This window comes from Microcaecilia unicolor, chromosome 7 (assembly GCF_901765095.1).
Source record: "Microcaecilia unicolor chromosome 7, aMicUni1.1, whole genome shotgun sequence".
Classification (NCBI taxonomy): Eukaryota; Metazoa; Chordata; class Amphibia; order Gymnophiona; family Siphonopidae; genus Microcaecilia; species Microcaecilia unicolor.
The window spans coordinates 192135387-192158230 of record NC_044037.1 but is presented as its reverse complement, the minus strand read 5'-3'; the positions used below and the strand labels follow the sequence as shown (position 1 = coordinate 192158230).

The window sequence follows — 22844 nt, the reverse complement described above, 5'->3', positions numbered from 1 at the left end:
AGAATCTGCATACAGTATTCCATGCTCCGGTAGTCTTCCACTTTGATTTTTGTAATGCCATATTTGTGGGATTACCAGTAGTTGTGTTAACCTTTACAGATAGCTCACAATAATGCAGCCAGAGTTATGATGGGAAGAAATCATTTTGAATCTGCATCCGTGCTGTTGCTAGCATTACATTGGTTACCTACCCCTGAATTCTATAAAGGTCACCCAAAATTGGGCATCCAAATTTAGGTGCAGATCCCAGATGCATGCATTGCGCACATAATAATAAGCCAATTAGCTGCTAACAATCAATTATTGTGGTTATTTGGCATTAATTGGCACTTAATTGGCATCAATTTGGATTTGAAGGTACAACAGCCTGGAATGCAGTTCCATCATTTATTTCCAGACATTAGATTAATATGGGTGTTCTGCTCCAATCCTTCCCATCTAAGAATCTTGCAGGAAAGAGGAGAGGAAGGGGTGAGACTGGAGCAGAACAGTCAGTCTGGGGTCGATGCAGAAAGGCTTGCAGTGGAGTCGCAATCAGATGTTTGAATGCTTGGCTTCTACTGCAAGTAAAATACCATGCCATTTAGAAAGTTAAATGTATTCTAATTTTATGCACAGAAAACCTGCAGCTAATAGGAGAGAGTGTGTTGGACGCATATGCAGAAAGGTTTTGCAGAAAGCACAAGTTTTTGTGTGCATGTTCAAAAGAAAACAGAAGTGCCAGCATGCATTGGCACCTGTTATTCTGCACCTAAATATGAACCTCACAAAAAATTATGTGCAAATAACTTTTGCAAGGCTCACATTTAGGTTCAGAAGAACAGGGGGCAAATGTGTGCTTTCACTGTCGGTTTTGTTTAGATATGTGCGCATGTCATTAACCTCCTGTCTGCCTTTGAACTTTGCAGGGGCTTCCTTCAGGTTGTAAAAGGAGACAACCTGGCAGTTAAATCTCAAAAACTTGCATGAAACCCTCTCCATGAATCCTTGTATCCCGGAGCTGGTGAAACAATTCTCATAATAACCGTGCATCAAAACATAGTAACATAGTAGATGATGGTAGAAAAAGACCTGCACGGTTCATCCAGTCTGCCCAAAAAGATAAACTCATATGTGCTACGTTTTGTGCATACCTTACCTTGATTTGTATCTGCCATTGTCAGGGCACAGACCGTATAAGTCTGCCCAGCACTAGCCCCGCCTCCCCCCACTGGCTCTACTACTACTACTCAACATTTCCAAGGCGCTAACAGACTCACGCAGCGCTATACAGCCACCCAATCTCGGCTAAGCATTATGATCAACAATGTCAAAGGCACTGGACATATCAAATTAGAGTATTAATATTTTAACCTAAGCTAAGTTCTCATCTAAATTTAGCTAGGAGGGTGGTGAGAACAGTTTCAGTACTGTGAAAAGGTCTAAAACCGGATTGTGAGCTATGTAAAATGGAGTGAAGTTGTAGATAGTCCATTAGTTGGTGCGTGACTAACCCCTCCACTACCTTTACCAATAATGGAATTGAAGCCACTGGTCTGTAGTTAGAGACTACACTTGGGTATTCTTCGATATGGGAGTCAAAATAATGTTGCCATTTTGAGGGGGGAATAGGTCCTGAGATAGCATTAAAGTTATGTTTGAGTGCAAATAGCTTAAAATTAGGGTTTGATTTGAGAAGGTTAAAGCCCCTGTTTACCTGTCTGCATTGCTCTGGAATACTCAATGGCCTCATTATCATTCATTTTATTGCAATGTGTGGCCAAGTATTTCCTGTCTGCATGAAACATACAACCATCGGTAACCACACAATTAGGCCCATGACAGCTTGCTGCATTGGCCCCTCTACTCCTTAATACAGCTCTTCTTCTCATGTTGCTCTTGCTCATGGTCCATCTACCCGTTCCTCGGCTCCTCAAATTCATTTTGCTTTGTCTATAAATTAAGCCCTGCTTAGAAGTGCAGACTAAAACAAGCATGTTTATGAACCTTGCCCTTGCTTTAGAGGACACACGTAAGCCAAGGAATTTATTCTCAATATAAATGTATATCCATCGTAAAATGGAAAATACATGTATAATATTCTGGCCCACAACAGCCCCCCCCCCCCCCCTTGAAATCTCTGCTTCCTGAGCATCTGCATATATAAAGACTGGCTTTCTGAAATTGCTGTTCACTTGGGCCTCTGCTTCTAGAGTTGCCTGCCAAGTCAGCTAACTAGTACTAGAAGCTCCTCTGTTTCCAGATTCAGATGTGCCCTTGTGTCAAACTGATTCCTGGTGATTGAACAGTGAGGAATCCCTCCCCCTCTTGTGATTTTCTTGGCATGATGCAGAAGTGGTTTGTCATTGCCTTGTCCTGCAGTGTGTGAGGTGGCACCACTATGTTGCTGTAGCCATATATGGGGGGGAGGGGCATGACCTGAACTGACACTGTTGCTAGAACTTTAGCATATAACATACAGTATTCTGTAAGCTACATGCATAAATGTTGGCTATGCCAAAGTTCCATCTATGCTTCTCCCCCTTTGAATGCCCCCTTGCATTCACACCCTAAGGGCTCCTTTTACTAAGCTATGGGAAAAAGTGGCTTTAGTGCACCTTTACACAGGTCTTTCCCACATGCTAAGGCCATTTTTAGCGTGGCTAGAAATGGCCGATTTTCCATTTTCCGAATTAATGACAATATGCTAATAATGAACAGAAGAAAGAAGCAGACCTTATGAAGAAACACATTTAATCTACTGACAGTTCAAAGCTCTCAGGATTCACAGACCAATAGCCAACATGGTTTCAAACGGACCCAGGAAGAGACACATTTATAATCAGCACTGGTGAAGTTTGTAGTTTCACACCAGTTGGGTTTTCATTGTCCCTGATGCAGCCTGTACTTCTGGTGAAACATGGCCATATCAGGCGTTGGTTTGTGACTCCTGGGAGCTTTGAACAATCAGTAAACGAACTGTTTTTCTTCATAAGGTCTGCTTCTTCTGTTCCACATTAGATCTAGTAGACTGGCTGCCTTCTTGTTTTTTTACACATGTGCTAATGATGCCATTAGTGCATGGTCATTAACAAAAGTTATCACATGAGCACTTACCGACACCTATTTTGTAGGTGGCAAGGGCTCACGTGCTAATCCTGCCCTAACCAGTAAGTGCATGGTAATGTAGCTGTGCTAACTGATTACTGCATAAATACCCACTCTCCACCCACAGACATGCCCCCTCTGCGGAAATATTAACATGCTTTTTTTTTGTGCATGGTTTGCGCTTGCACATTGCAAAATACCATGGGCTGTCTCAGCATGTCCCATGGTATGTCATTTTAAGCTGCGGTAAGGCAGTATGTTTATAGAACACCACAGTTATGCATATAACTGTAAGAGTCATCTATGTACAGTGCAAATATTCTATAACTTACACACACGATTGACACCTAATTTTAGACTGAGGGGGATAGTGTGTCATAATGCCTTGGAAAGCAAAGGTTCCCTAGTTATATGTTCAGTAAATTAATAATATACATGGACTAACCTGAATTACCAGGTAACGCTGAGGGTCTCGAGCCATTCTAGAAAATTCTGCGGCAAGTTCCTTGAATTTGGGTCTACTGTCAGCATCAATCATCCAACCTAGAGATATAAAAAAACAGACAGTAATAGTTTTTTTTTAAACTAGGTATGGATTCTGGCATGAAAAGTCTTAATCCACAGTGAAAATGTCTACGGCTATGTGGTATAATGAAAAATATAAACAAAGTGGAGTTCATAGTCTGCAGGACAATATCCTGTTAAAGCTTTTTGTTGTTGTTTTTTTTTTTTAAGTTGTTCAGATAATTTTAGCAGGTGTTCACTAGACTGAAGGGGAAAATTATCAACGTAGTGAGACCTTAGGGAAAAGTTATCAACGTGGGTTATCATTAAAGACATGTCATTTTGCTGTTAACCTCAATTATTAACTAGGTCTCATTATATACAATGAGACTTGTGCTAAAATAGCACAAGTTAGTAGTAAAATAATACATCATAGCAGTAGCTCATGTAGATAACTACACCCCTTAATGAGTTAAGTCCAACCACTGAATATACTTGCTTAAAGTTAACTGCTATTTTGTTAGTCTGTCTTAATTTGTTAAGTTTAATCAGATAGCTCTGATATTCAGTCCTACCTACACCTGTAGCATGCATCTGATTCTGCCTTTTTATATACAGATACATTCTCCCAGACAAAATCTATCAGGTCTGTGATGCAGGGAGGGGGGAAGAATTTAAAAAGCCAAGATTAGTACAGATTACTCCCAAAGTTATCCATGTTTTAAATACTGGCTTCAGTGAATATATGCAAGAAATGAAAAGATGTATAGGATTTAAAGTACTATAAAAAGTAATCAGAATATTTTTAAGGACTTGCAGTGCCCCAAAAACTGAAGCCAATGAATCACTTGCAAATTCACAGTCTTGGTTAGCCTAGCAATAAGATAAGACCAAAAGCCATGATGAAGGTCCTAATGTAAAAGAAATAGAGAGAAAGACTAAAAAGAACAGGCATACCAGTAAATAAAGAACTTAGGGGTAGATGCATCAAGCAAACGTAAAAAAATCAAAATCGTTAAAGGCCCTAACGATTTTTAAAAAACGAAGAATGCACCAAAAAAAAAAGTCACACATGCTCAGATCGGTATAGAAACGTACAATGTATCAAAGAATCACAATACACATCGTTAATCGGCCCCCAAATCATGCGCAGAGCAGCCAAGCGTTATGTTAGCTGCTCTGCGCATGCCACAAACAGTCAAAACACAGTCAAATCAAAAGCACATGGCTCCCAAATCAAAACAAAAATAAAAAAAAAGGGTCGGGAGGGGGCAAGGGCGCTCATCAGGAGCGTCCTGTACGGACGGCCTTGCCCCCCCCCCCCCGCTGCTCCCCACTTTCCGCCGCTCCCCCCACCCCGAAAAAGCAAAATTCAAGCAGCCCCTGCCCCCCTCCCTTCCTCACTACTCTCTCACCTCAGCTCCGCCTCCCGACATCCTCCGTCCTGTGCCCCGCCCCCTTTTGGGGTCGTCGCCGCCATTCCCCTCCTCCATCGGGCCCCCTCCCTCTTACCGGACCCGTGCAGCGCCTCTCTCCTCTGTCCGAAGGTGCTGCACGGGCAAGAAGACAGCTGATGCCTGCCTTTGCCCAGCTTCGATGGCGCGTCTTTCTCCTGCTGGGCCCGCCCCTGTCTGACGTCAGTAACCTACGTAGGTTACCGACGTCAGACAGGGGCGGGCCCAGCAGGAGAAAGACGCGCCATCGAAGCTGGGCGAAAGCAGGCATCAGCTGTCTTCTTGCCCGTGCAGCGCCTTCGGACAGAGGAGAGAGGTGCTGCACGGGCCCGGTAAGAGGGAGGGGGGCCCGATGGAGGAGGGGAATGGCGGCGACGACCCCAAAAGGGGGCGGGGCACAGGACGGAGGATGTCGGGAGGTGGAGCTGAGGTGAGAGAGTAGTGAGGAAGGGAGGGGGGCAGGGGCTGCTTGAATTTTGCTTTTTCGGGGTGGGGGAGCGGCGGAAAGTGGGGAGCAGCGGGGGGGGGGGGGCAAGGCCGTCCATACAGGACGCCTCGGACGAGCGCCCTTGCCCCCTCCCGACCCTTTTTTTATTTTTTTATTTGATGAGTTTTCTGAGGTCCTTTAGACTAATCACAGCGCTTTTAGCTCTGCTAATGCGCTGGGATTGGCTCAAAGTTTGTTTGTTTTTTAACTTTACACTTTTTCCTGGCACAGAGCTGTCCTAACGAGAGGTCCAGACCTCTCGTTAGATTTCCTGCCTTTTTCCTGCGTAAAGGCAATCGGAAAAGGTTAGTGCATGTCGTTTCAATGGGGTTTTCACACTAATTGCTCATCTCCATTCCGTTTTCGTTAGCTGCTGGCTTCCTCGGTAAAAGCCCTTTGATGCATGCAACGGATCAAATTTTCCTCGTTGGAGAGTCATTAAAGGCCCATTTAGCTTTAGTGCATCTGCTCCTTAGTAGTATTCAAGTGCTAGTTTCATCTTCTGTAAAAACTACAGATGGAGGAAATCTACGGTCCAGTTGGCCATCGGCAAATTTTTGCCATCTCTATCTGTGATGTGTTTCTAGCTGATAAACATGGGCAACCAAGATATCTTCTACTCAGGGGCGTATCTGTAATGGGGCCACGGGGACCAGGGCCCCCGTAGATTTGGCCCTAGACCCCCCTACCGACGGCCCTCGCAACCCCCCTCCCGCCACCAACCTGCCGTCGCCTACCTTTGCTGCCGGGGGACCCCAACCCCCGCCAGCTGAAGCCGTCGTCCTTCGTTCGTTTGTTTTCTTCTTTCTGAGTCTGACTCGTCTCTGACGTCCTGCACGACGTGTGCAGGATGTCAGAGTCAGACTCAGAAAGAAGAAAACAAATGAACGAAGGACGACGGCTTCGGCTGGCGGGGGTTGGGGTCCCCCGCCAGCACAGATAAGCGACAGTGGGCGGGGGATCGAGAGGGTCGTTGGGTGGGCGACAGTTGTTGGAGGTGGTTCTGGTTCTGGCAGCAGCGGCGCCGGGGGGGGGGGGGGGGGGGGGTGCCGGGGGGGGGGGGGCAAAAATGTGCCCCCTCACCTCGGCTCTGGACCCCCCTACTGGTGAAGTCCAGATATGCCCCTGCTTCTACTACTCCTAACCCCAACATTTTAGTGAACTGAGGGTAAAAGTGCTTGGTATTGCTATGAACTTAATCTTACCATACTAGATGATTGCTTAGGGCAGGAGTAGGCAATCCTGGTCTTCAAGGGTAGCAACCCCGTCGGGTTTTCAAGATTTCCACAATCATAGGCGCCGACTCCGTGGGTGCTGTGGGTGCTCAAGCACCCCCAATAATTGAGGCAGTGGCGTGGGCATAAAGAGCTTGTCCCTTCCGCTCCCTGCCCTGCACCGCTGTCCGCTATTCTTCAATGTTACGGGTCACCGGCAGTGTCAGTGCAGTAAGCACACACTGCCTTCGGCGGCCCGGAAGCTTTCCCTCTGTTACAATTTCCTGTCCCGCATAGGCGGGATGCTGCATCAGAGGGAGAGCTTCCAGAGCCGCCGAAGGCAGTGTGCTTACTGCACTGACACTGCCAGCAGCCTGGAACATTGAAGAAGCGAGCCAGAGAGGTACAGGGAAGCAAGCCAGCCCAGAACAGAGCCAGACAACATAAAAAACCTGAAGGTAACTACTTTTCCCTCTCCTCCACGCTGCTGTCGGTCTGGGTTTGTTTACTTTTCCCTCTCCTCTGCTCTGCTGTCGGTCTAGGTTTGTTTTCAGCCAAAAAGCACTTGTTTATTTAAAGTAAGCTTCAGCACTCTGAAAGAAGAAAGGAGGTATACTTCTTTGAAGTATTTCACAAGAAGAAGATACTGTCGGAGAGAAGCCTGACTTTAGTGAGAGGACTAAAATAGTGGATCAGGGCCCTTGAGGGAAGTACAATAGATCGCCTGACAGAACACTATATTAAGGCTCTTAATATTGCTCCTTACAGATTAGTAAAGAAGGTGGGTGGTACTGAAGTAGAACAAAGTTGTAAACTAGATGATCTGAATGGTAGGATGCAGAAAATGGTAGTAACATGATGACAAAATGACCAGTATCCAGGGCTGGCTTTAAGGTAGGGTGGACAGAGGTTGTTTCTGGGAGCCCTAGGTGCATGTGTGCTTAGCTTGCTGTATGCTTCTAGAGGGGGGGGGGGGGGGGGGGGCAGGGGAGACAGTGTGCCATTTACCCCAGAACTGGCTCTGCCAGTAGTAGATGCTCAGAATATCCTGGTATAGGAAATTAAACCAAAACTGTGACAATTTAAGCGTATTTAAGACACAATGTTATGAGAAGAGCAGATAGAGATACCAAGTAGAAGACTAAAGTTCTACTTAGCTAAGCAAACCATCACACCATCTCCATTTTGAGTGTAAAAGAATAAATGTAAGCTAGTGCACAGTGTGGTAATATCCATAGGAGCTGATTCTGTGGGTTCTATAGGTGCTTTAGCGCACCCAATATTTAAAAAAATTCCTTGTATGTATCCAGGGAAGGGTTATTTCCACTGGGCTTAGCACCCCCAATAATTTTGAAAAGTTGGCTCCTATGTCCACAATGAATATGCATGAGATCTATTTGCATACAGTGGAGGCAATGTATGCAAATAGATCTCATGCATATTGTAAGGAGGAGGTAGAAGGAAGGCAGAGAAGAGCTGATAGTGACAGTAAGCGAGGAAAGGAGAAAAACCCTCAGAGGGGAAAAGGGAGTAGGAGACTGATGAAAAGGGAAGAGAACTACAGAGCCCAGCAACACTTACAAGGGAGGAGGAAACAAGAGAAACAGTACCACAACTCCCACAACTCCCAGCAGGTAGTAGAGTCAGGGGGTGATTGGGAGATGGAGGATAATTAGGGGGAGGAGCAGCACCTGGGAGAGAGGATGGGGGAAGACTCCATGGAGTGGGAGGAGATTGAACTAGGAAAGGAAAGCGAAAGGAAAGAGGTTGGTGAGGAGCAAATGGAGTTCTTTTGCTCAGGACAAAGAGAGGTGGAAAAGGAAGAGACTGCAGAGAGAGAGAGAGAGAGAGAAGCCAGAGATTTGGGGCCGCTAAGTGACAATGCCTAGATGCGGTCTGGCTTCATGGAACTGTGGGAATTAATTACCTGAAGGAGGTCAGTCTGAACATTTGTGGGAGGTTGTCAGAGTGTTGGTGTCTGGCAAATGAGGGTGGTGAAAATGCCTCCAACTCCTAGGCAGTAGAAGAAAGGAGAGGAGGAATAGACTGATCCACAGGTTTATCCCAAGTTGTTAGCGAGTTCTAAGACTGAACTGTTCTGAACTGTTGTTGATTGCTGTGTGTTGGAGAAGTGAAGCAAGGTGCACAGAGGCCAGCAGCTGTAGTACAGTGGACATACTGTTTTCCTGCTGGTACCACTGTGGAATAAAGTACTCTGCAGAATAAATATAATACTGTGAATAATTACTTTTTGCAAGTGAGCAGAAGCAGTTCCTCTTAGGAGGTGGATTAGCCCCAATTGTGTGGGTGAAGGCAGACAGCATGGAGAGGTGTTAAGTCGTGAGCAGACAGCACGGAGAGGTGTTGAGTGGAGAGCGGACAGCACGGAGAGGGGTCGGATCGAGAGCAGACAGCACGGAGAGGTGCATGCTGACAATATTCATTGGGGAAATCCTGAAAACGTGACTAGATTGCAGCCACCCCCCTCCCACCCAGAGTCAGGGTTGCCCACCCCTGACCTAGGATAATTATTCAGATGGGAATACAAGCTGACAAATTTTGTTTTGTTTTGTTTATCATCTCATTTGTGGTTTTTGTTTATTTGGTTTGGTTTTATTTCAAATCTTCATTTCAGGGCAATTTTGTTAATAGTGCACACTACTGTGTCCGAGTACTTAAAGCAGCAGACCTCCAATTAGTACTTCAACAGGCACCAATTGAGCAATAACGCACACTATTAACAACATTGGGGAAAAAAAACAGATTTTCAGGGTTTTTCCCCATCATTTCAGGTAAAAAACAAAAAACAAATGCACATCCTCAAAGGAAAGGATTCACTTGCACACACACTCTATTGATTTGAAAGGATTAAAAGATTTACTAGAAGTTGCATACGGTGGGGTCGTTATCCAGCTAGTGGCACTCGGCGATTTACTGACCAATGCCAGCGTTATGCTCGGAAATTCAATGCCGGGCCATGTCCAGCTAAAACATAGCCAGTTAAGTGCAATATTCAGCATTTAATTTGGTATAGGGAACTGCATAATGATAGGATTGTCTTTTATGTGGTCCTATTTATGGGTTACTTTGGCTGGTTAAGGGGCCCATTTACTAAGCTGCGGTATGGCCTGCATGTGTGCAGCATGCACCAAAATGAGATTACTGCCAGGCTAGCAGTAATTTTGGATTTGGTGAGCGCTCATTCCAGCGATAGAAATAATTTTTTTATTTTCTGTCATGTGCGGCATTTCCTGCAGTAATCGGCAGTTGGCGCAAAGGGCTCAGGCCATAAATAGGCCCATGCTAGTTTTTATTTTAGTGCATGGCCATTTCCCAGCCCATTAAAAAAATGTTCTTTTTCCCAGGCCCGGCACACAACAAAAACAGGAATCCACATTACCACAAGCCACTTTTTACCGTGGCTTAGTAAAAGGACCCCAAAGTGCTAAATATTTTCATTTAATTGGCCAAGTTTTGATTCTGCCTTCGAATGCCCCCACAATAGCCAGTCTTGAGAGAGGCACTAACTGGACAATTTCAGCTGCATTCAGCCCAAAACAAGCAATTTAACCAGCCAGGAGCTGTTTCTGGCTTGTTAAATCACTTTGAATATCAACTCATGTGAGGAGCAAATAAGATCTGAAACTGGGAGTTCAAAAAAAGGAGTAACAGAGCTCTGTGGACTGATCACTAACTGTGTGAAAGTTGTACTATAATCTTCACATCAGGGGCGTAGCTACGTGGGGGCATGGGCCCCCGTAGGTTTGGCCTTGGGCCCCCCTCCGCCAACCCCTTTGACCCCCTCCTGCCGCCAACCCTTCCCCGCCACTGTTGGGTATCTTTGCTGGTGGGGGTCCCCAACTCCCGCCAGCTGGGACGTGCAGGACATCAGACTCACAGAAACAGAAGCCTGCCCTTGCAGATCAGCAACGCGGCCGTGCCGGATAAGAGGACTTTGGCTGGCAGGAGCTAGGGACCACTGCCAGCAAAGGTACCCGGTGACAGGGAAGGGTTGGTGGTGGTGGGAAGAGGGGGGTCGAAAGGGTTGGCGCTGGGGGGGGGGGTCAAAGGTGGTGGTGGTGGCGGGGAGGTCAAAAATGGCGAGGGGGGGGGGGTTCAGCGGCGGCAGGAGGGGCTAAAATGTGCCCCCTCACCTCGGGCTCTGGACCCCCCTCCCGCCGAAGTCTGGCTACGCCCCTGCTTCACACAGGGCTTGACCATGTAGACTTTTTCCTACAGAGTAGGCACAGAATTGAAGATAAGTCTTAGTGAATCAGAACCATCATTGTTAAAGACTCAGTATCAAAATTATTCCTCCAAGAAAAGTATATAGAATATTTCTGTAAGGAAGTTTAATTGTGAAAAAGCATTGCTTCCTTTGAATCTGCTTGGCTTCGACATCCATTACAAAAGGTAGCTTTCGCTTTTTACTCAGTGCTGTAAAATCAAAGAATGTCAAGTGATTGGCATACACTGCCTAGTACCAATCAAAAACTTATTTCAAGTCTGAGCTTTTCTTCACCAACTACTGTCATCAGGACCTGAAGATGCTTGTCATTACTCTGTAGCAGGTCTAGACAGAAAGGTCACATCCTTGGGCATGAACACCTGCAGAGCAGAAAAGGTGAGCAATAGAGCAGTACAAGGAAAATCAACACCAGCAAAAGGCAGCCCTTACATTGAGGCTGGAAAGTGGTGCTTCTTAGTGCAGAAAGTAGTGAGTCAGAAATCCACTTACAATCCGGGGTGACTGCACAAACTACAAATTTAAACGTCAAAATTTAAACACAGCTCTGCAGTTGACATCAGCACCTACGTCATAATGCTTTTTATTTAAGTCTGTAGTAGATGAACATATAATTTTAGCTGTTTAAATTTCTAAGTATTTATTTAGTAGAATTTGATTCTTGCCTTTTTCATATGTAGCTCAAGGTGAATTATATTCCCGTAAGGTAGGTATTTTCCTGACCCGGGAGACCTTACGATTTAAAGTGACAATTTTATAAAGGGGCACCTACGCATAGGCACTATCTGGGCACTATCTGGGCATGCAGATTCCATTAGAGAATACCGGCATAAACCCACATCAGCATGCCCACATGTAGGCGTGCCCATATACTTCAAGTTAATGGCAGGCATAAATGGGTACTCTTAAGTAGAAATAACAAGCAAACACAGAAAAAACGACAACGAAACGGTAATGTAAAACTTTAATCAAAGCAAGGCATGACTTGACACAGGCCTGTGTTTCGGCCACCTGGTCTGCATCAGGAGTCCGATACCACTGAAGTTGTCAAAGCAAATGCTCTATGCACCATAAATGCTAAAAGTAATGAATGTTGGTGATCCTGCTAAAGGTTCACTTGTCTTGACTATTGCTTGTCTCAGGTCCAGCTCAAGGGACTGTAGCACCCTAAGCCAACTTTTGGTTTGGTACACTTCCATTGGAGCATCCCCCATTGGCATGCTCCTTCCTCAGGCTATTCCCCCTGACCTACTTTTTAAAGGCAGATTCCCCCTCCTGAATACCGACAGCGTGTCACCTAACACTACCTGAATCATCAACTGATGTGAGTAGTGTTCAGGTGAAAAGCTGTCTGTGTTTGGGAGTGGAAAACTGCATTTAAAGGTAGATGGGGGAAGGTGGTCTGAGAGAGAAAGAGGAAGGGGTTTGCTGGCTCTTCTTTTTTCCCCTGCACACGCAACACCGCCGGGTAAGTTCTGCGCCAGCTTAACCTATAGGGCTAGTGACATCACAGACTCAGGCATTTGGCACCTTTTACCTCTGTCACCCTAGGCCAGAGCCTCACCTGGTCCATAGGTTAAGCTGGCCCTGGCTTGTCTAGATTCAATGTAGCACTCTGATCCAAGATAAAAATGAAAATCCAAGTGCAGCAGGCAATGCTGAGTGCATATGTGGGAGGCATGCCCATGTTCTGCCTGAGTGCTGTAGCATTTATTTGCACCCATATAGAATAGTTCCTAGAGTGTTTACATGTACATGTGCCAAATTAACCGTGCAAGTGCAGGCACACAGTTATAGAATTGCCTTTCACGTTTGCACCTAAGGCAACGGAGGGTTAAGAGACTTGCCCATGGTCACAAGCAGCCACAGTGGGATTTGAACTGGGCTTCCCTGGTTCTCAGCCCACTGTTCTGTTCTAACCACTGGACTACTCCAGGGACCTGCATGCTGCTCTAATGGACCTGAATATAACATCTGAGGCTATCATGGTGGCTGACCCCTGACGCAGGTGCGGCAGCACCGAAACACGGCCCGTGTCGGGTCTTTCTTCAATCAAAGTTCACCATTAAAGGATTATTTTAATGAAAAAAACTGTGTTCCTTCCCATTTTTAAAGGCCCTTTGTGCTCTTTCTTTTTGCAAAATCCAATTAGGAAAGAAGGTCATTTTTGAAAAAGAAAAACATCTTTGTTTTCAAAAATACTGTTTAGAACAAGGTTTTGTGCTTTGGATGTTTTGTTTTTTGGTCCATTTTCGAAAAAAACAAAAACAAAACAACAACCCAGAAGTGGAAAACGTAGAGATTCATGCCATTGTGACGTAGGAGGAGCCAGAATTTTTAGCAGACTGGTCCCCCAGACATCCTAGGAGAGCAATGGAAATGCTTCATAACAATTTCCCCAGGTATACATCTCACTTTTGCTCCCTTACATTGCCCCCTGAGCCCTTCAAAACCCACTACCCCCCTCCCCCCACTACAATAACCCTTATGGATGACAGGGGCACCTATATGTTTGTACAGTAGGGTTTTGGTGACTTTGGGAGGGGTCACAGTTTCCATCACAAGTGTGACAGGTAAAGGGAGATAGGGACCTGAGTCCCCCACTCCATAGTGCACTGCACCAACTACTACACTACTCCAGGGACCTCCTTCGTGCTCTAATAGACCTGACTTTAACATCTGAGGCTGTCATAGAGGCTGGTAAGTCATATTTTTATTCACATCTTTGGGGGATGGAACAGTGGGAAGGGGTCAGTAGGGGTACACGCATGATTCCCTCCAGTGGTTATCGGGCCATTTAGGGCACCTTTATGTGCCTTGTTCATTCTAAAAACAGGTCTAGCTCAAAACGTATTAGTTTTAGTCCTGGATGTTTTTATTTTGTTCCATTATGGCTGTAAAATGTCCAAGTGTTAGGCATGCCCTAATGCCACCTTTGAAATGCTTCTGACACGCCCCCTTGTGATTTGAACACACCTATGCTGGACTTCATAGAAAAATGACTAAAAATAGGTTTCAAAAAATATTAACTTGGACGTTTTTGTGAGAAAAACATCCAAATGCTGCTTTATGCCATTATTTTTCTCTTTTGAAAATGAGCCCCAAATGTCTCTTTGCGACTTTGAGCAAGTTACCTCAGCGTCCATAGTCACAGGTGCAGGTTAGATTGTAAATCATTTGAGCAGGGAAAAAACTCATCTACCTAACTGCAATTCACCTTGAGCTTCTCTTTTAAATAAGGCAAGTAATAAATCCAAGATATTCATTTAAACATATACATTGATTTTCAACAGCAGGACTTGTATATTTACTAAACTAAAACTCTGCAGAATTATACATTGATTTCTTATCCATTTAAAGTTATACAGTCAACCCACCGCTTAATATTCACATCTTAACTTTTAACTAATCTTTGAAACATTACAACGGCACTTCAATTCTTTGTTGCTATGAACACTGTCCAAAAGGTGAGATAACAAGTTTGGAGCAATGAGTTTATCATAATTTTTATGTTGGTCCTCATGAAATATAACCATGTTTCCATGTATCACTGTAGGTATATGTCTGATAGGTATTACAGAATATACTATTCTGAAAAAAATATTGCATCACATCTCATGGGTACCTACTATGTCAGAAACTGTCAATGGCATGGCAATTCTGACAACATGGTGACTGAACAGTTGAGAAACTACATTCCAAAATGTTTAAAAAGAGCTTAACAAGTAGTGGTTGATGTTCAAAGTGAGTTATATATATTTACTAGCACTTCAGAAACATTTCCCCCCTGGATTCTATATAGCATGACTTAAATTGTGCATGCAAATCCGGTCATATTCTGGATTTGGGCATGCAACTTAATTAGTTAACAAGCCGATCAGCACAATAAAATTGCCAATTAACAAGCAATTATTGACACTAATTGGCATTAATTAGAATTTATGCACACAACTGTCTAAGAGTATTCTATATTGTGATGCACCAAAATTCTAAGTCACATAGTTGAAAAGGGGATCTTGGCCATGTGTGTGGAATGGGCGGGTAATGGGTGTTTCTAAAATCTATGCACGTTGTTACAGAATACACCCAGTTCGTGCCTAATTTAGGTGTCAGCATTTACACCAAGTTTTTTTTTTTTAATTTATAATTTTCAAATAATACAAACCATGTATATACATACAAAGAATGTTAGAAAATGATATTACAGGATATCTCCAAAACTCTAACACAATTAGGTAATAGTTCTTCTTACTTTGACCACAATAAGTCAGACAAGATACTAGGAATTAAGGTAAGGAATTGTTTTCTTAATAATTAATTGAGAGGAAAAGACACATAAACCAACTAGCTGATATTACTAGCATATCAAACTGTGTGATGATTCAGGTAGATCCAATACCACCACTCTCCTCTTTGGCAACCACCCATGCCTGCAATTTCTCAAGGTCAAGAAACACATAGTTAACATCATTTAAAGAAACAAAACATCTACACAAATATTTCAATACAAAAGATCCACCTAATGCGAGTATTCGTGGTTTTAGCGCCAGAAACTCTCGCCTTCTTTTCTGTGTTTCTTTATTCAGATCAGGAAAAACTTGTATCTTGGCCCCCAGGAATAATGCTTTCATATGTTTAAAATATAAACAAAAAATGTTATTCCTATCCAGCTCCAGTGCAAAGGTCACAAGGAGAGTGGTACGGTGAGTTATCACCTCGCATTTACACCAAGTTTTATTTGGCGTAACTGTTATACGGATGGGTGCTCGGCATGTTTTATAAACCACACGGAAATTTAGGCGTATTCTACAAAGTATGCCTACATTTAGGCGTATTTTATAGAATACGCCTAGGGATATTTTTTTGCACCAATTTTTTAGGCATGATACATAGAATCTAGTCCTTTGGGTCTGCCCTAGTGTCCCAAATCTATTATCCTGTAGAACTAACTTATCTTTATGCACATCCACTTAGTCATCACCATAATTCTATTCTATTTCCAGTATTTATATCCTGCTTATTCAGATAGATTTTACCTTAACAAAGAAGGAACCCTCCAATACTGCAGCAACCTGGGGCAGATATCTCTCCTGCTGTAAGACCTCACAGACTGAAAATTTTTGGGTTTCCAACAACTCTTCCTATGTGATGGCATTTCACACTCCGCCACCCTTAAGCCAGACACTGTCCCAGGTTTGCACTGCTTTTAGATCTCAGGGGCACCAGCCTTTGCTCAGAACTCGAGACCCAATCCACACTTAGGTTTACTGGTTTTCCCGTCAACCTCACTGAATCAGCAACAGCGCATCCACAGGTAAACAAGCTAATTCCAAACAAAGTTGTAAGGACCAAGCGAGGGGAAGGGCAGGTCTTGCCTTTTCACTTCCCTATATACAGAAAGCACAACATTGGCCAGAAGATAAGGTAACAGGAGCTCAGTTGTCATGGAGGTAATTCTCAAAAGGTTACCTAGAACTTGGTGCTAGGATGCTGCACACTGAGCGGAGTCTATAACAAGAATTGTATGCAAAATTGGTGTTATAGAATATAAGCATAAGTCTTCATTGATTTTATTACCATTTTGCTCACACCTTTTCAGTAGTAGCTCAAGGTGAGTTACATTCAAGTACACTGGATATTTCTCTGTCCCAGGAGGGCTCACAATCTAAGTTTGCACCTGAGGCAATGGAGGGTTAAGTGTCTTGCCCAAGGTCAGAAGGAGCAGCAGTGGGATTTGAAATGGCCACCTCTGGATTGCAAGACTGGTGCTCTAGACACTAGGCCACTCCTCCACTTATGCACCTACTTATGCTAGCCCTATGGCTGGTGAAAATACTTGTGTCTAACTGCAGGCATTTTTGCACATAACTTCTGGTATTCTACAATCCACGGGTGCAATTGTCAGACATGCCCTTGATCCACCCATGCTCTCCAGGTCCATGCCCCCCCCCCCCCCCCCCACAGTTGAACACTCTGGAGTTTGCAAGTGCAATTTACAGAATATCAACTAGGGCTAATTAGTGCAAATTAACACCAATTATAGCCAATAATTGGCTACTTCCAATTAGTAGCTTGAAGAGGTCCTTTACTAAGCCTAATGCTGCTTAAAATGGTATACTGCTCAGTCATCCTGCAGTAACTTCCAAAAGTACACGCGCTAACTGCTTGCTAAATTTTTTTTTGGGAGGGAGCGTGTCAGGGGCAGAGAGTGGGCATTTCTGTGCAGCTACATTACCTATGAATACCAATTGAGCCTTTACTGCCTAGAAAATGGGTGGCGGTAAGAGCACAAATAGTAATTTCACAAAATGGCTGTACACTAATGGCAACACAGTTATTATTGCAAAATACAAAAAAAGCCATTTTTATGGCTTAAGTAAAAATGGCCGCAGCATGCAGGAAAGACCCACATAAGGGACATGAAGGCCACTTTTAACTACAGCTTAGTAAAGGAACTCTTAAGTTATGTGCGCTTGCAACTTTGCATGCTAGTGTCATTAACCCTGGTGCCCTATTACAAAATTACCCCTTCTGTGTTTAGTGTACACTATTTAGGAATTGTACACATGAACAATGAAGAGAATTCCCAAATGAAAGAAAAAACAACTATATGACCCCCCCCCCCCCCCCCCCGAAACATAATAAACAAAATGAAATGGGAAATTTGCCAATGCACATTCCTACACTGTACTCAAAATGTGATCACACCATGAATCGATATAAAGGTATTATGGTATTCATTGTTTTATTTTCCATTTCCTTACTATTAATACCTACCATTATATTTGTATTTTGGCTGTTGTGTGCGTGAGTGAATAATTTCAGTGTATTGTCCACAATAATGCCAGGATTATTCTCCTGGGTGGTGACTCCTAATAAGGAACCCAGCATCATGCACATCCATATTAAATGGGGGGGGGGGGGAGGGGGGTAGTCAGTAAAGTGTGTTAAAACCATAACATATATTATTTGCCTCTTAATGTGCGTTAAAGAGCAATAACGTGTTATATTACTATAAGGTACATTAATAATATAAATTACTGTGGAATTTATAGCAATATAATACAAAGCATGCAAAACACTTCATTTCTATGTGCATTGAATAATACAGCTGCGGTAACCACCACAAGCTCTCTAATTCCTGGAAAAATAATGCTGGCTAAAAAATGATGTTAAATTTCCTTGCCTGGAATATTGAGCCACAAAATATGTAGCCTGATGCTCTCAGGTTGCATTGTAAAAGGGTCAGGTAATCAAAGCTAAAGCTCCCCTTTCTTCCCAAAGCCCACCCTCATCATAACTCTATTTCCTGAAGTCCTGAAGCCCCCCCCCCCCCCCCATTATCATCTTTTCTCCCAAAGGAGACTCTACACCTCATCCTCCTGTAGTCCCCTTCGTGCCTACCTGATGATAATCCTGGTGCCTAGGGGTTATAGGTTAGGAGTGATCCTTTGTTGCTCCTGCTTCTGCCAACACAAAGTTCAAAAAAGCACAGGTGACCCCTAACAGTGGTTTTGCAGTATTACTACTAGGGGTCAAGCTGCTGTACAAAGACACTAGAGGTATTTGGAACCATTTTTAACCCAGCACCAACAGAGGCAGGAGTAACAGCGGATCATTCTTGCTCTGTAACCCTTAGATAGCAGGGATTTGAACAAGTAGGCCAGGGGGCTTAAGGTAGTGTAAGGAGTCTTTGGGAGGAAAGGAAGGCTCTTGGGGGAGAGAGTTGATGGATAGATCATCTGGAGGGGTTTGTGATGGTGGATCTTTGGGCAGCGATGTGCTTTTTCCCATACATGACTTTCATCAACAAATACATGCCATCATGTACTTTTACTCCAGTTGAAAATGCTACAAGATTTACACATATGAAAACGACTTCATAAAATTACCCCATTTATATCTAGTTTCTCACTGAAAGGAAAAAGAACAAATAGAAAACAAAGAGCTGAAATAATCTGACAAATTCTAATAATGCACAGTACTTAAAAACCCTGGCCTAAGTAGACCTTTTCGGGGGGGGGGGGGGGGGGAGGTAAGATTCATCAGGATAATAAGAACTTTCACAATTAGGGAAAAAATGACAACATCTTTGGCCGTATCAGAAACTCTGATATTTTTCCTCAATTATAAAGGTTCATTTTAGTTTGTGACACAATATATCCCACATTGGCCTCATGTAATGAAATAAATGCTAAGAATATAAATTACATCAATTTCTTCCTTTAGAGTCATTAGTGAGCAGCCAATGACTTTTAATTCAAGTCATTCACATGCACTGGAGTAGACAGGAGTCCAGAACCTCATTAATAGGATTATTCACCATTGCTTTTTTTTTTCCTACATACTGGCCTTTCTATGTAAACCAAGAGGGGAAATGGCCAAATCACAAGGATGAGGAGGTTGAGCTCAAATAAATTAAGGTAGAAACACCCCAAAGGGATTTGCAAATCCTGTGAATATGAGAAGGGCAGGCTAATACTTTTTACCTATAAATAATTATAAAAGAGCAAAGAAGAAGCACAAAGAAGTCACAGCAACAATCCAAAAGCAGAAAAGAAACAGCCAGAAGAAACCAAACAGTGACTGATAGATAAAAGTGCACCTTTGGGGAGGAATTTACGCCACTTACTAGGACAGTCAAGAAAGGCAGGAGATCCAGCCCCTGATTCTGTTAATTTGCAATAGTGTTTATTGCCACTCCCTAACTGTAAAAAGTTACAGATCGTGGCGAGCACAGAGTGGCAGTTTGAACTTGATGGTCGTGACCTGCAGCCGAGCATTAGATCATATAGTGTAAGTCTCATCAAATCCCAAATTTGTTAATGTATGCCTACTATGATTATATTATATATACACATTCTGATTTGTTTTATTATTTTTAGGTGTGTTATATGTCCCTGTGATAAGAACCATTCCAGAGGGGAGGTAAGAGGAACAGAAAACGTCTTCAATACAGTGTTGGATTTTTCAGCTCAATACTGTGGAGCCCTTGGGTTTGAATGACAAAGAAGAATGGTATGAAGGGACACCACAAAAGTGAAGGGCCATATTCCACCACGTCAACAGATACCGGCGAAAGGAGTAGTGCGATCAGCAGGGCTCTGCCATGAAGAAACAGGAGGACGAGGAATATGATAAATAAAACCTTTATTCTTCAGGACCTGATAGAGCACTGTGTTTTGGCGTGAAGCCTACATCAAAGGTCTGTACACAAGATCCCACTGAAGGGTATAAGAATTTCTGGATAACAGTCAAACGATGTGATCCAAAGTTAGGGTCAGTGTGTGATGCAAAATCAGCATGCTTTTTCCAAGACTCTTATCCAGAAATTCCTATACCCTTCAGTGATCTTGTCCTTCTGTTTCTTCACAGGAGAGCCCTGCTGATCACACTACTCCTTTCATCAGCAAAGTAGAATGGTATCACATTTTTTGATATTATATCACGTGGAGGGGCTTTCTTGAAAGGGATGTCCAAGGTTGCGATTTGGACGTCCTTGCAAAACGTCCAAATCCAGTGGCAGGGAAACCCCTGTTTTTGAAACAAGATGGAAGTCCATCTTTCATTTCAAAAATACTGTCAGGGATGTCCAAATCCTAAATGTTTGCTGTTTTTTTGAGTGTGGAAGGGGGTTGGTAACCACTGGTGGAGTAAGGGGAGGTCATCTGGTCATTTCGGGCACCTTTTGTGCCTTAGTCATAAGAAAAACTAGTCCGGGTGAAAACGTCCAAGTGTTCGTCAGGGACGCCCCTGTTTTTTTCGATTATGGGTCAAGAACGTCCAAGTGTTAGGCACGCCCAAGTTCCACCTTCGCTACACATCCGACACGCCCCCTTGAACTTTGGCCATCCTTGTGACCTACTGCAGTTGAAGACGTCCTAAATCGAGCTTCGATTAACCGATTTGGACATCCCTGGGAAAAGGACGTCCATCTTCCAATTTATGTCGAAAGATGGATGTCCTTCTCTTTTGAAAATGAGCCCACTAATGAACAATTTAAATAGTCAGGGCATTAGCATTAAATAGTTGGGTTTGTGCAGCTTGCAATATCTTATGTTATTAAGTGTGACATTCAGCACTTAACAACTTAGTGAACTGCATAAAGATAGGACTTACTTTTATGCAGTCTAATTTGACTGCTTAACTCAGGCAGTTAAATGCCATGCTGAATATCAACACTTAAACGCATAAGTGCCAACTCATAAGAACATAAGGATAGCATACTGGGTCAGACCAATGGTCTATCTAGCCCAGTATCCTGCTTCCTACAGTGGCCAATCCAGGTCACAAGTACCTAGCAGAAACCTAAATAGTAGCAACATTTCATGCTACCAATCCCGGAGCAAGCAGTGGCTTCCACATGCCTATCTCAATAACAGACTATGGACCTTTCCTCCAGGAGCTTGTCCAAACCTTTTTTAAACACAGATATGCCGACTGCTATTACCATATGCTCCGGCAGCGAGTTCCAGATCTTAACTATTCTTTGAATGAAAAAATACTTCCACCTATTTTTTTTCAAACTATTTCCATATAATTTCATTGAGTGTCCCCTGGTGTTTGTGCTTTTTGAGTGAAAAATTGATTCACCTTTACCCATTTTACATCACTCAGGATTTTATAGACCTCAATTATATCCCCCCTCAGCCATCTTTCTTCCAAGCTGAAGAGCCCTAAACTCTTTAGCCTTTCCTCATATGAGAGGAAGTTCTATCCCCTTTATCATTTTGGTTGCTCTTCTTTGAACCTTACTCTAATTCCACTATTGGGCTCATTTTCGAAAGAGAAGGGCGCCCATCTTTTGACACAAATCGGGAGATGGGCGTCCTCCCAGGGTCGCCCAAATCAGCATAATCGAAAGCTGATTTTGTACGTCCTCAACTGCATTCCGTCGCGGGGACGACAAAAGTTCCCGGGGGCATGTCGGAAGCATAGCAAAGGCAGGACTGGGGCGTGCTTAACACATGGGCATCCTCGACCGATAATGGAAAAAAGAAGGGAGTGAATGATGAACACTTGGACCACTTTACATGGTCCATTTTTTTACAACCAAGCCATGAAAATATGCCCTAAATGACCAGATGACCACCAGAGGGAATCGGGGATGACCTCCCCCTACTCCCCCAGTGGTCACTAACCCCCTCCCACCCTAAACAAACTTTAACAATATTTTTTCCAGCCTCTATGCCAGCCTCAAATATCATACCCAGCTCCATGACAGCATTATGCAGGTCCCTGGAGCAGTTTTAGTGGGTACTGCAGTGCACATCAGGTAGGCGGACCCAGGCCCATCCCCCCTACCTGTTAAACTTGTGGTGGTAAATATGAGCCCTCCAAAACCCACCACAAACCCACTGTACCCACATCTAGGTGCCCCCCTTCATCCCTAAGGGCTATGGTATTGGTGTACAGTTGTGGGGAGTGGGTTTTGGGGGGCTCAGCACACAAGGTAAGGGAGCTATGTTCCTGGGAGCAATTTATGAAGTCCACTGCAGTGCCCCCTAGGGTGCCCGGTTGGTGTCCTGGCATGTTAGGGGGACCAGTGCACTACAAATGCTGGCTCCTCCCACAACCAAAGGGCTTGGATTTGGTCGTTTCTGAGATGGGCGTCCTCGGTTTCCATTATCGACGAAAATCGGGGACGGCCATCTCTAAGGTCGACCTAAATGTGGAGATTTGGGCGTCCCCGACCGTATTATCGAAACGAAAGATGGCCGCCCATCTTGTTTCGATAATACGGGTTTCCCCGTCCCTTCGTAGGGATGTTTTGCGAGGATGCCCTCAGGAAAACTTGGGCGCCCCGTTCAATTATGCCCCTCCACGTCTTTTTTGAGATATGGCGACCAGAA

At 43.9% G+C, this 22844-nt stretch overlaps 1 protein-coding gene across 1 annotated transcript in view; it reads right to left on the bottom strand.

The window, feature by feature from the left end:
- The window catches only part of ERBB4 (erb-b2 receptor tyrosine kinase 4), a 1861028-nt gene that overhangs the window by 59797 nt on the left and 1778387 nt on the right, over window positions 1-22844 (bottom strand). Inside the window, exon 24 of the mRNA XM_030209189.1 lies at window positions 3533-3630. Coding sequence (XP_030065049.1) covers window positions 3533-3630 — 98 coding nt within the window. The remainder of the gene's footprint in view (window positions 1-3532; window positions 3631-22844) is intronic.